Here is a 14,743-nt window from a genome sequence, read left to right as displayed (position 1 = left end):
CCCTGTGTCTGCTCAGGAACTACACATCCCAGCATGCCCACCTATCAATGCAGCCTCATGAGTGCCACCTATCAGTGCTGTCTATCAGGCCCCCCTATCAGTGCTGCCTCATGATTGCCCCCCCATCAATGCCACCTATTGGTGCAGCCTCATCAGTGTCTTTCTCGAGACAGGAGTACTTAGGGATTTATTTTTTAGACCTGCAGGGGTACTTCACCGTAAAAGGTTGAGAAACACTTCAATAGAGCACAATTGGAATGTGCTGGGATGGAAGATTGGCATTATAGATGTACAGATGACAAATCTGCAGCAACTGCGTGATGCTATCATGTCAATATGGACCAAAATCTCTGAGGAATGTTTCCAACATCTTGTTGAATCTATGTCACGAACAGTTAAGGCAGTTCTGAAGACAAAAGGGGGTCCAACCCGGTACTAGGAAGGTGTACCATATAAAGTGGCCGGTGCGTGTATATGGTACATTAAAGTGCTTTGTGGTATGGTGGTTTGCACATCCTGTCAGGAAATTGTCAGACCCATTTTGGTGGACATTGCAGACCAAGATTTTCTTGTAGCCAACTTACAGTCTTGCTAAACCAAAGCTTTATTGAAAACCTGTAATTATGGAAAAATTTAAGCTGCCATTGCAGTTGGTTTTTAAGGAACTACTTTGCCTAAATAAAGTTATTCTTAATAAAGCCCAACACCATATCCTCCCTAATCCAACAATCTATCCTCACTAGCACTCAGAGGGTGAGGGGATTTATTAAAGGACAGCTTTGCTAAAGGTAACAATGTGGTTTTTAAAAACCATGTTGGCTATTTCAGCTTTTTATATTTCCAAAATCATAGAATCCCTTTAATCTTTTAGTGCACAGTTGATTTCAGAGTAGTGTGGGTTGCCGTGGCCCCTGCCATACCACTCCAAAGCATTAGTGATCACATTCTTTTCTTTCTTCTTCCCCCAAGCATGCCTTTGGTGATTGAAGCCAAAGAGTTCAACTTTTTTGTTAGAGTACAGCACTTGATTTCAAAATGCCGTTGGCATATATAACACTTGTGCTGCTTGCTGTAGGCATTGTTATTTGTGATTAGCTCATTGCTCAGATTTGTTCTATTAACTCTTTCATGTAGATCATATTTAAGTAAGCAGTGGATTATTACTATGACAGCTAAACCTTACTTTACCGATATAGGGCTTTTGCCTTGCCTATGTGACCAGAGTGCAAGCAGTTCTATTGAAATGTTTTGTTTCTCTCCATGTATTGGCATTTCTCAATGAAATCCCTAATAGTATAAATGATATAGTAAAATAAGAAAACATTTAAATATTGTTATATAGCTTTTCTCTGCTTTGAAGTGACTCCTACAATGCAGGAGAAGGCTGTAAAAGGGAATTGTATGTTAAAAAAATAAAATATTTAACTGATTCTCATTCAGCAGCCCAGAAAAGCCTATGGCCCAGAGGTGTTAACACCATGCATTCAGAAGTACCTCTTTTTATCAAACCAAGATAAGCCATGATATTGACCATCGTGGCTTCTCTCTACTGTGCAGCAGTTTATGCAGCTGTGATAAGGAGCAAAGATGCTGTTTTCCATTTTTCATCACTGCACAAGGAGAAATGGCCATTTTATAAAGGTGTGATGAAAGCACCTGACTGGTCAGTTGTGTAAATTATTTACCTTCTCTTCACCTCAGAGGTGGCGATAAGGGATGATCTCAGGTGTGCTCCAATCCTCGACCAAACCCATCTGAGGTGTGTGTGTGTATAATAAATGTGTGTGTGTGTGTGTATGTATGTATGTATGTATATGTGTGTGTGTGTGTGTGTATATATATATATATATATATATATATATATATATATATATATATATACGCACACACATGCGCGCGCGCACACACGCTTGCGGGTCCACCCTTAAAATCACCATGCCTTAAAGTCGGGGACCTTTACTACTTAAGAAAAAAATAATAATAATTTAGTGCTTAGGAAATAGTGGTCCTTCTATTCCCTAGGGTCTAGTATGCGTATATTTCCACACCAAATCAACAGTATATTCCCATCCCACATATGTTCCTACATATGAAGGTGATAAAAATAACAAAAATATTGCAGAAGGACCATGCATGTATAATTTTATTACCCTGTTCCTGAGTCAATTTGTATAGCCATAAATACACTTGGTTACAAGTGCAAATGTCTTGATATAAATGAAAACACAATTATTCGTGCATGGTCCCTCTCCATTAAGTTTTTTTTTTTTTTTCTTTCTTTTTTAACTTTTTTGGATGAATGGACTGCCCTACCGCTATGCATGGTAACAACAATGCACATACGGTGGTGCATTGCACAGATGTGAACCCAGCCTTATTAATCCTAGTACCATGGACTACAAAGGACCCCAGGCACTACAAATGACCTGCCACAGGCCCTTTTGCGGGTTACCATACATGCCTAGACCATAGAGTGTCTCTAGACATGGCTGATTAAAATTATAGCTGTCCCTTGTACATGTGCAGTAATTCTTCTTTTATTGTCCTGGCTTTGATTAATGTGTTGCCTACAGAGAGTTACTACAGTTTGCATTTCGTTATTGCTATTTGCACTGTTTTTATTGAAAAGGCAAATGGCCCAAGTAGTTGCCTATATCTCTAACTATTAAAATCATGTAATTTGCTAATTCAATAATCTTTGATTACTTATGAATGTTGATCTCACCCTAGCTTTTTTTTTTACTGTTTAGCTTAGAGTTGTTGCACCAGATGTTTCATTTCCTCATGAAGATTTAGAAGATCTGTATGACTTGTTTAAGGTGAGACAGCAGGAAACGTAATCCTGTTAGATGGTTCGCAAATGAGTACTCAGTGTTTTATGTACTATTATGCAGGTTCAATGTGTAGTATGGATAGTTTCAGCACAGACATGCATGAATAATATCACATTTTATTCTTTTTATATGTATGTACACCATAAATTTGTAACGTGTAAGAAATTGAAAGTGGACCCCCTCACATTTTCCTCTTTAAAAACTGGCCACACTAGGTAAAAATATGTAGCTAAACAAGTGCTATTTGTACATTGTATTTTTCACACCATCTATTGTGTCCTCACCCCCACTGTGCTTCTTCCCTGTTCCTTGTGTTGGCCCACCTCATGTTTGTGCCTCAGCTTGCAGTATTGTGTTATCCCCCCTATACATTGTAAAGCGATGCGTAAACAGTTGGCACTATATAAATTGTGTATAATAATAATACTGCACATGCATGAATTGGAATGCATGCCGTCATTACATGATCAACAAAAATATGCTTCCTCAAAGATCTGTGAGGTTTTATTCTTTTTTGTTTTCTAACCAACAGATGAGTGTAATGTAGTGGGGAGCATACACCAGATTAGGCACATAATGTCATGTGTTTCATCTCACAAATGCTTAGTGTGATTTAATGTGGAGCTAGACTCCCTGCAGCAACTTCTTTTATTTTATCCCTCCCCCCTCCCTCCCTATTACACCAATTTTTATTGTATTTCTTCTTCTTTTACATGGGCCAGGCCTGGGATTGCTACATCACAGCTATCCAAGGGTACGAAGCCACATGTGCAGGGAATTTGTGCACGTGTGCACAAACGCCACCAGGAGTGTAATGGCAGTCTGACAGAAGCTGGCAATTCTTCTGCATGTGCACAATATATGCTGCCAGTCTCTGTCAGGTCCTAAGTACCTGGAAGACAACAGCTGTACATATGCACACCTGCAGGAGCTTTTATGATGGTGGCGCAAAAGAGGGGCGGGGGAGGCAATTCATGTGGCGGTTTATTTCTACTTTAACATTATAAGCTGGTATCTGTGCAACCTGATTCAATTTCAAACAAAATGTTTGGAGAATGATTATTATGCCAGACATACATAAACAAAGAAAATTTGGATTCAGTTCTCTTTTACAGTATAGTTGATGCAAATGTTCATAACATATTAAAGTGATTTTACACCCCCTGCTCTTTTGCAGCGGGTGCCTTTTGCTGAGATTTTCTCCAGAGATATTTTGGATCATGCTCAGTTATCGGTTGCAATTCAACTATCCAGGTATTGGATCATGGACCCAGGGATTCTGGATTCCCTGTCAGAAGCCCTGTGTAATGTTTGATTGCAGAATGAGGAGTCTACTGGCCCCCTGATGATTTGGGATGCTTTTAAATCATGGCTTAGAGGGGAATACACCTCTCGGATAGCTGCAATAAGAAGGAAGTCTCTGAAGCAATTAAAGGAACAAGCACGTCAGAGGCTACGTATGTTGTGAATCCTCACCACTAGAGGCTCTGGTGAACATCTGCTGGGTCTTAGACTCCGCGCCCTAGGGAATCTTACGCTCTAACCCCAGTGGGATCCATGTTGGTGTTCCAGTGGCCCTGCCTTCCTTTACCACCCAGACTCCCATCCGCAGTAGCCAGCCATAGGGTCAACTACTTTGCAGTGCACTCCTGACCCCAACGGTGTGCATCTGTCACTTGGCCTCAGGTGGCCTGACATATGGTTATGGGACAGGAAGTAAAAGGAAATCTCCCCAAAATGACAAAAAAAAAAACCTGAAAGGGGCGATCTCCCTTCCTTACTCTATCCAAAATGAATTAAATCTGAAACCACACTTTTATGTCCATAACAACCATGGAATATACATATTTATCAACACAACCCCTGTTGGTAATACCCGAAAGAAGGTTGCATTTGCCCATCAGCATGAGTCCATTCCAACTAACACAGGCTTTAGGGTAATGAAGAACACTCAGGTTAGGGAGTAGATGATTCTGGTGTGGTAATACACCCCAGCTGTTCTGTCTCTCTATAGTGCTATAATATGTATTTTCAGTCTTCCCTCAGTTCTCTGCTCCTATTGAAATCAGAGATCTTGCATCGGCACCTAATAACCTGACACAAACATCAGAGAGAAATACAGGTGATGGAACCAATTTTTAGATGAGTGGAGAGAAGGCTCTGATGTTGGTAACATCAAAGCAGAACTCCATTCAAACAGACAGAAGCACATTTTTAATACAGATATGTTTACTGATTTATCTTCAAAAGGATTGGTTTGTGAAGCCTCTGCCACACTGCATATACTGGAAGCAGACAAATGTATTTCCTGAGTTAGCAATGCAGCTACTTATCACACCTCTGCCTACAGCATGCTCACTAGACATAAATCCTCATCATTCTCATCACCTCTGTCCGGGGAACAGAAGGTGAGCCAGGTTGTAGCAGAGCGTTCTTGGTTGTGCATTGTGCCAAGGGTGTGTACACGATTACAGTGAAACGGAAAAGAATTACAAATTCTTTGGCTGACAAACCTGTATACATTTCAAATGTGTATTTATGTATTTGCTTGGTGTTCCATTTTAATGCCCTGTCCTCAGCTTTCAAGATGTCGTCCTTCTCTGGTTCTCAAGATTGTTGTGTGGATTTCACGTTTAATGTGGAATATTGGTGTTTTATGCAATTTCTTTTTGCTTTGTAAAGAACAATATTTCATTTAAGTGAGTGATCATGTTCTGAATTGTTACACAATAAACCTCTAGCAGAAATAGCAATATCCGCCAACCAAATCAATAATTTAATTCAAAACTATGGAACACATACAAATATAAAAACTCTACCACTCCAAAAATCATTAAATGTTATTAAATAAACTCAAGGTACACATCATTATTTGACTAGACTCTCTTAGCACCCCGCACAGATGGAGCCATGTACCATGTGATGGCATATGCCTTTTCTGGGCCCGCTGCCCCTCGGCAACGCTATACAGGCTATGATCTATCTGATGAGGGACATGCACCCTAAATGCTTGTTTTTAGTGGTGCAGGGGTGAATTTTGGACCTTGCTGTCCCATTTCTATACTTTATCACCCCTGGTACTTGATCTATATTACTGTTACTGTAGGTGCATTTTCTTTGCATTTTATCAAGCATAAACTATTATGTCACCATGGAAGGCTTTCCCCTGTTTTCTGTCTGAGCTTACTTGTATACCTCAGACTGCTCTCTGGGCACATTGGAGTCATCCTAGGGACAACATAGGACATTGGACCCAATAGACCATCCAACCATGGGAGATACAAGCACCGTTGACTCGCTTGTTCATGCAAGTTGGTCCTGTCTCTCTGGTGAGTGTGGGAGAAGTCTGGGGGTGGTGGGGAATCACTTGGGAGTGAACACCACACACAGATATAAAGAATCATTATCCAGCACATGTGTACATGTGGGGTGCATACCAGCACATTATACTGAGCATTGGAAGTGTGGGCTTTCATATGAATTGTGGATTTCTTTAAAAAAATTCATTACGTTTTGGAGTGGTAGAGTGTTTATAATATTATGTTTTTCAGTTTTGGATTAATTTGATAGATTTGGTTGGGCGGATAGTGCGGTTCCTGCTAGAGGTTTATTGTTTAATCTTAAACTTGCTTTTTGCAATCTTGTGACAGCAGCTATCTAAAACATTTATAAGGTGGAAGTCTTTCCACGTAACACATGAATTGGAATTCATTATGTTTTGTATTGTGTTTTTTTTTTTCAGCGGGAACATTTCATCTGCTGTTATTGGGAAGAGATGTCTTTGTCGCTGGCACGCCATGACCCCAGCAGACCCTATGCAGAACAGTACAAAATTGACAGTCGGCAGTTTGTGACGCTGTTCAGACTATGTTCACCCTGGGCATGGGGTCCACAAATAGAGGTTCTAGCTACAAGGATGTTCCGTCTGCTTGATGAAAACCAGGACCAGCTCATTGAGTTCAAGTCGTTTGCATGGTGTTTAGGTGAATAAAATAAAAATATTTAAGAATACCAATAGTTCCCTAGGTCTACCAGGTTACTCTATAGTGGTCTGTGTGTATGTGTTGCGCAATTTGTTGTGTAATAAACCTGGAATTTTGTAAGTCCTATACGTTTTGCGATTGTGTACTTCAAAACAATAAGAAATGCAGCAAAAATGTTGTTTTATTCTTCAGATATCATATACAATGGTGAGATGAATGAAAAGATCAAACTGTTGTACCGACTTCATATACCACCAGGTAAGTTATTTTTTTTCAGATATTGGGATCATACATATGCAATCTGCACCTGATTTTGAAAATTTGATTAAATATGGTTAGCGTAGAGCCATAGGCAACATGGATAACACCTGATTAGCTGCTAAAAGTAACTAAAACTATTTAATAAATAAATTTCCCATTCCTTTCCTCGCATACCACTGACCATGCATGTTTTCAGCTGGTGCTCATTTGTAACCCTTGTTCTTGTATGCAGAGTACAGGTCCTATTGGAGGGTGCTGTTGTTGTTTAGGGGTTGTTGTTTAGAAGACCCTGCTGTCGGACAGCCAGTAGGAAATGTTCACATCATGCAGGTAGTATTGTGGTCACGCAAAGGGCCTACCTTCTGGGCATAGAACATATTCATGGGTAGAATATCACTTGACTATGAATTGGGGTATTTAGTTGCATTTAGGTATGTTTTTTATGCCAGCAATTGGCTGGAAGGAGATGGGTTGTGTGTGGGGTGCAGCCTGGGGAGTAGCTTTAACCTCCAAAGAGACCTTTAATTAAACTATTGTTCAGCAAAAGGAAGTCAGAAATGGTGTTTTAGTCTCATGAAAGATGACTGAGGTTTGTTTGCTATGTTTCACTGCACATTTCTCCTTCTGCAGATTACAAAAACTTATTTTCTTTGATCTTTTAGTGGACCTTTCTATCGTAACTGTGTATACAGTAATTGATGTTTCGATTTAGAGCAACGTGGTAACCTTTTTTAACATAAGGATTGTATTTGGGAATTGTGTACTACACAGGAACACATACCCTGGAATCCATAAAGACTGGTGCAGGCAGATTTTGCAAAAATGTCTTTCATATATTCTAAAAGTGGTGAAGAATGTGCCAGATTCTTATACCTGTCTCGAACTTGTTCTTGAATTTGGCTCATGCTTTGTCAGTTTTTCTCTCTGTATGCCAAAGGAGAGTTGGTCTTAATTTGCACAACTTTTACATTTGGTGCATTCAATGTGACACAATGTAAACGTGGTGCATTTTAAAACTACCTGAATTTGGTGCATGAGTCACTGTCGGAACCAAAAGTGTTGTAAATGCTGTGTGAATTTGGCGTAATACATTAAGAAGAGTAGTGAACGGCAGGAAAGTGGTGCAGCAGCATCATTGTATTCCCCCCCTATAGTGTTTGGACAGTTTATCTACTTTGGCTGAGTATAACTACATATACATGTTTGCTCATCAACAGTTTTAGCCTGTTTCTGTAATGTAGACTTGTATATTTTTCCTTCAAAAAATGTAATTTGTGATTTGCTTTGTGATAAAACATGAAATATTTTTAATTAGCTCTTACAGAGAATGATCATGACTGCCAGTCACCACTAAAAGGACCACTTCTGTCTACTACAAGACCACTGAAGCTTACAAAAGCAAATGGTATGTTTCTTCACATTTTACAGTGTATTCACATATTCAGGGGGAGATGCAGCATGTGGCAGCAAAGATCAGTTTCAACCAGCTTTTTATAGCAAAAAAAAAGGCATAGACTAGTTTAATATTTGAATTATTGGTTTAATTTGCCAAAGATTGCCTTATATATGCCCAATATATGACCACCATTTGAACTAGAGGGGTCCCTCAAACAGAAAGGGCTGTTGTTTTTCTGAGATCACATTGGAGTTATGCTGTGTGGCCAGTGCAGGTGGACATATTGCTGCCTAGCCGTTCATCTTTAGTTAGAAATGGTTTTATACACCTGTATCCATTGTATACAAGACCCTTCTTTTGAGTATAGTTTATGCATCAGTCAGCATGAACTATACACCCATGTTATAATACAATGTTCCTTCTGAATAGAATCCACAAATTGCATCATAATACTGATTAGGTTTACATTTGGTAGATTTTGCATGGAATTATATAGAATATTCTTTTTGCAGGAGAGGAAAAAGACTACCAGAAGCAACTAAAGCAGATGCTTAAAGACTTGGCCAGAGAGAAGGAAAAGAACACAGAAAAGGAAATACCCAAAATGACCCAGGTAACAGAACCTTTGTTGTTTTGTTTTTTTAATGTCTGTGTCCTTGGTAGAGAGATTAACTTTCACCCTTCATTCATAGATGAACAAATGAACAAAAGCAACGTATCTCATAGGGAATTATAGAGTTATAGCTGACAGGTTTTTGTTTGTCTTTGTACTTTTTATAAATAAAGAAAGGGATAAAGGGATAAATGTTTTTTTTGCGACAGCAGCACAAAAAAAACTCTGGGGCAATGATACAGGGGCATCAGCTCTACTATCCTCGAACTTACATTATTATGTTGTCTGGGGGTCAAATCTGGGTAGCCTCTATCTGAGGTTTCTCACAGAGGTATTTTTGCAACGGATTACCCCATAATAGGACATAATAAAATATGCATATACATCCATATAGCAGGAAGGAAAACTCCCATATCTTCTTATATCAATGTGTTTACCCAGTGACATTTGTGGACTATCTGTCATTTTGCACAGGAGCAACTCTATTTTGACATTTACACCTGTTATATTATACAAAGCAATTCCTGGTTGCCATTTCATCAGCTGGTAATTGCTGGCAATAGTTGCAAGGTGGAAAGGAGATAAACAAAGGCAGCACATCCTAGAAACTTTAAAGTCGAAGTACACTTTTTTGTAGAAAATAAATAAATAAATAAATGCACATTCATTTTGAAGGTAAAAAAAATGTGTTTTATTATTTTTTTACACTGCAACCTATAAAGCATTGCACATCAGTAGATCGTGGGTGCAATGTCAGGCTCTTGCAGGCACTCAGTACAGCTGTCTGCCCATACCTCCTGTAAGGGCAGACAGGTACTAAAATGCAGGAAGAATCAAACTACAAGGATGCTCACCAGCACCCTCGCAATTCATTGAGAACTACAAGCCATCTGCCGTGGTGGGAGATAGGACTTGTAGTTTATTCACAGAACTCAATGAATGAATGATATGGCTGTGTGGGCAGAGCCTCACATAGCCCTGCTGTTTTTAAAAAGTGACAACGAGTGCAGTGAAAAGAACCACCACCCTCTGTCACAGGTGGGTGGGGGGAGGCGAGGTCGGCTGCTCCAAAGTAACATGTTACACCTTAAATACAGGTTTTAACATGTTACAAAAGGTGAACTTATCCTTTAAAGTTTTTTTAGGACGTCTTCTATGTTCAAAATTCTCAAGTGGTTCAACAACATCTTCTGAACTATTAAGTAACCCTGGAGCCTGCTCAGAACCTATCATTAAAGTTGCAGCTTCGAATTAGTGTTGCCTCACTATGAATATAACTAAGGTATGGGATAGATGCCATCATCATAATGTAGTAATAGAAAGGGAAATGAGTTTGTAGAGGCTACTCCAAAATATGAATGCCCTATAACGCCTGTGATGGTTGAGGACTATCTCGGTACCCAATAAGTTAGGCAAATATAAGTAAAAATGTACACATTTATTAAAGGCAGCAAGTATAAAATACAAAAACAACAAAGCGATGAATAGAATTGTTGAATGTAATTAAATAAATTAAACAAGTGATAGGTATAACACCCATCTGATAAATGGAGACACAATGATGTAATGGCAAACGTTGTCCTCTACATGTTTCGTGATAAGGGAGGGGCCAGAATATTATACATCTAAAGAAAAATAATCTCATAATTACAGGATCAAACAAATACACAAATAACAAAGTAGCAGAGCTGTCAATAAATGATTTAAACATGGAGTGGTACAAACAAATTAACGAGACTTGCCACTGAGAGCCCATGTGGGCATCGAACGGCATTGAAGACACCCTACTCTGGGTGTCTCACCCTGGGGCGGACAGAGGAGGCTGTAAGTGTTGGAAGGACAAAGTTGCAGCTTCATAATGTAGGCATATCCAGTTTAGCTCTTTGGCCATACTACGTACCTCCAAAGAGTGAACCTTTAATCACAATCCGATGGCTACAGTAGCAGCCATCTAGCTTGTGGGGGTTTTGTTTAGCCGGCTTCAAAGTGAAAGTGATGCAGCAGCTCCAGAGCAGCTTATCACTTTCACAGAGCCTCACCACACTTGTCGCATGTTGCCACAAACATCAGAGTGAGAACAATAATTATAGCACTAGGGCTCCTAGTTGACTCTAAACTGCTGATCTATAAATGCTTTTAAAGGGTCACCGATAGTGATTTTTGGTGATATCACCACTAAATTCTAAGACATGGAATGTTTGGAATCTATTTACTCGCTGCAATCTCATCTTTTCTATTTTAACCAACAATGGGTAATTATATGGTGTGTTTTTGCACTAAAATTCATTTTATTATATTTTTTGCTGAAAATTTGCGTTGATCAAACAGTTGCGCATATATCATTTGACATAAAAATTTGCAACGGTCAACTTTTTTTTTCTAAAGGGCCTTTGCTTTCAGAAAATATATAATGTTCTGGAGGTTCAAGTAATTTTATTGCCAAAAATGTTAATTATTACATGTATGCATCAAAAAAAAAATTGCTCTGGAGCGGAATTGGATATAAAAGATTCACATACAGAGAGCTGCACACAGAGCCTGATTGAACCTCTCTGTGTCCAGGACTGCTCTTGTGCGATCAAGTCATAAAGTTGTTGGGAATTTGTTACAAAGAAATTCTTAGAGCTACCAGGGCTAGCAGTGAATTTATATGCAATGAGACTGAATAGGTTTAAGTTGTATGACTTAAATTGATATGTATCAGGTAAATGAGAGATTAGAAACCTCCAACCATTTTTCTTTGTAACAGATTGTCTTAATGTATGAGTGTTTTTTTTTTTTTTTCTTTTTTTTTGGTCAATTATTACATTAAATCATATTGTACCTTTTTTCCAGAGAGAATTTATACAATTCTGCAAAACCTTATATAGCCTGTTTCACGAAGACCCAGAGGAGAATGATCTGTACCAAGCCATTGCCACAGTGACAACCCTGTTACTTCAGATTGGAGAGGTTGGGCAGCGCAGCATTAGTATCAGTTCAGGAAGTGCCTCCGATGAAGTTTTTGATTCAGAGAATGGTGCCTGCTCCTCAGATCAAGACTGTGTTTTCTCTGAGACTGCTAGCACTCCATCACATCCTACTCCATCCCTGTCACTAAGTGAAGCAGATTGGGTGGTGTCCTTTGAACACATACTGGCATCTCTTCTGACAGAGCAATCACTGGTGATTTTTTTTGAGAAGCCGTTGGAACTGAAACCAAAGTTAGAAAGTGCAAAGAGCAATCCGTACAGCCTCAAAATGAATGGGACATGCCAGCAGCCATCCATGTTATGCTGAACAAAGGGCTATGCCTGTCTCCTGTATTTATAAGGCTCTGAGCAGCTAGCATGATGGAAACTTTTGTGCTCTCTCTTTCAGCAATTATTTATGTAGTGTGTTTGTCCTTCTCACCAATATGGTTCAGCAATATCTGATATAATTGCTGCCTAAAGGAGTTGTCTGCAAAAGCAACAGTCAATTTCAGATTCCATTTCTCGCAGTATCCCGACGCCTTTGATATGTCAAGATGAAGGTCTGTCCACATGAAAAGGAACAGAGATAATTGGATCTGGCTTGAAGTAGGATGAAAATTGTTACTGGATTGTAGAAGATTCCTTTAACTCCTCAGTCATATAAGCCATATATATGTCAGCCTATATGGTGATGAGTGTCGTTTTTTAAAGGTTTATTGTATTTGCTTTATATGCAGTAAGCATACACTCCAATACTCTGGAACACTGTATTTTATATTGAAAATAGGCACATAACACAGATATGGCAATATGGCATTCTGTATTGTTGGGTTACCAAAGCGCACTGGACGGTTTTTCAATCTTGTACTACCAGTACTTTCTCCTGATGCATCTCTCTGTATGAAGCCTACTGTAGGTTCTCTGCGGCCCCTGCTACTTCCAGGCAACAAGCTGTCCCGTTTCAAGGAGTATCTGGCATGCCAAACATTCAGGGGTATAGCTGGGGGTTATGTCCAATGTTCTTTGTTTTGTATGTGAGTTTTGTGTTTGCACTAATAATAATGTTTCAATGCTGGAAATTGAAACTTTTATTCTGTTTGATTTGCATTGGAATTCATGTTAAAAATGTCAAGTTGACTTACCTTGTGCTTTTTGTGTTGGTCTGTGAGAATCTGCACTTTTCAATAAACAAGTTTTTATTATGCTTTGCCAAAAATAATTATTTGATTAAAGCTATGTATATTGACATTGAATGAAGGAGATTCACCCTGGAAAGCACTCTGCAGCTAACTTTTACCAGAATAGGGTCTGGAAACCACCCCACAAGCAAACCCAGGCTATTCCCACAACATCCAGCCCAGCCAAACGCATAACTCCAAAAGCCAAGCTGAGGACAATCGAGCTGAATAGCTGCAATCAAATAGACAAAACTCTAACAGCAACATCAAGAAGAGTCTTGATTGAAGAAAAAAAATTTGTGTATGCATGCAAAGCATGTAAGCTCCTTGAGAGCTGGGACTAATGTGAATATACAATATGCAATGCAGCGAGTAAATTTGTGGCAATCTATAAATATCTGTAATAAATAAGGTGCTAGCATAAAAATAGGTTAGTCTTCAACATAGACAAGCTGAAAAAAGACGCATGTTAAAAATAGTTGTAAAAAGTCAGGCGTAGAGTGCAAATTGCAGGTATACACAACCTTTTCAATGAAAGCCTATCACAGTTTCAGAATTTAACCACTTCAGCCCCAGAGGATTTTACCCCCTTCCTGACTAGAGCACTTTTTGCGATTCGGCACTGCGGCGCTTTAACTGACAATTGCACGGTCGTGCGACGTACCCAAACAACATTGATGTTCTTTTTTCCCCACAAATAGAGCTTTCTTTTGGTGGTATTTGATTGCCTCTGTGGTTTTTATCTTTTGCGCTATAAACAAAAAAAAAGAGGGACAATTTTGAAAAAAATTCTATATTGTTTAATTTTTGCTATAATATCCCCCAAAAATATATAAAAACATTTTTTTCCTCAGTTTAGGCCGATATGTATTCTTCTACATATATTTGGTAACAAAAAAAAAAAAGAAATCGCAATAAGTGTGTGATTGGTTTGCACAAAATTTATAGCGTCTACAAAATAGATCGTTTTATGGCATTTTTTTTTTATTAGTAATGGCAGCGATCTGCGATTTTTATTGGGACTGCGACATTATGGCTGACACATCGGACATTTTTTGACACTATTTTGGGACCATTGTAATTTTATACGGCGATCAATGCTATAAAAATGCATTGATTACTGTGTAAATTACACTGGCAGTGAAGGGGTTAACCACTAGGGGGCAGTGAAGAGGTTAAGTGTGTCCTAGGGAGTGATTCTAACTGTTAGGGGGCTGGACTTCAACACACAGGGCAGTGATCACAGTTCTCGACATAGGCATTGCTAGGGGGTGGCTATTGATGCTGGAGCCCATATCCCCGAGTCTCAGCAGGTTGTGGCTGAGGCGGGTGGCATTGGAGGTGGAGAGACAAGCGGGGGGGACGAGCAGAGATGACATTATCTCCCTACGCCCACCCGTCACCACTCTTCCATCCTCCCAGCCGGGCCACTACATGGACCAGTGCTGCCTGACTGGCATGGCAAGTGACAATCTGCAAATGGTGGCAAGGAACAATCTGCAATATGTGGCAAGTGACGTGGCA

General features: G+C 39.3%; 1 protein-coding gene across 5 annotated transcripts in view; it reads left to right on the top strand.

The window, feature by feature from the left end:
• Window positions 1–13,245, top strand: part of TBC1D8 (TBC1 domain family member 8) — a 117,537-nt gene extending 104,292 nt beyond the window's left edge. For all 5 annotated transcript variants that reach the window (XM_077482643.1, XM_077482646.1, XM_077482645.1 and 2 more), the window contains 6 exons: window positions 2,751–2,819; window positions 6,577–6,817; window positions 7,010–7,075; window positions 8,394–8,483; window positions 8,987–9,087; window positions 11,923–13,245. In XM_077482643.1, coding sequence (XP_077338769.1) covers window positions 2,751–2,819; window positions 6,577–6,817; window positions 7,010–7,075; window positions 8,394–8,483; window positions 8,987–9,087; window positions 11,923–12,366 — 1,011 coding nt within the window. In that variant the 3' untranslated portion in view covers window positions 12,367–13,245. The remainder of the gene's footprint in view (window positions 1–2,750; window positions 2,820–6,576; window positions 6,818–7,009; window positions 7,076–8,393; window positions 8,484–8,986; window positions 9,088–11,922) is intronic.
• Window positions 13,246–14,743: the final 1,498 nt, after the last annotated feature.

This window comes from Lithobates pipiens, unplaced genomic scaffold, assembly GCF_037356315.1.
Source record: "Lithobates pipiens isolate NorthernLeopardFrog02 unplaced genomic scaffold, aLitPip1_a1.2 Scaffold_16, whole genome shotgun sequence".
Taxonomy (NCBI): domain Eukaryota; kingdom Metazoa; phylum Chordata; class Amphibia; order Anura; family Ranidae; genus Lithobates; species Lithobates pipiens.
This window is presented reverse-complemented; position numbering and strand designations above follow the sequence as displayed.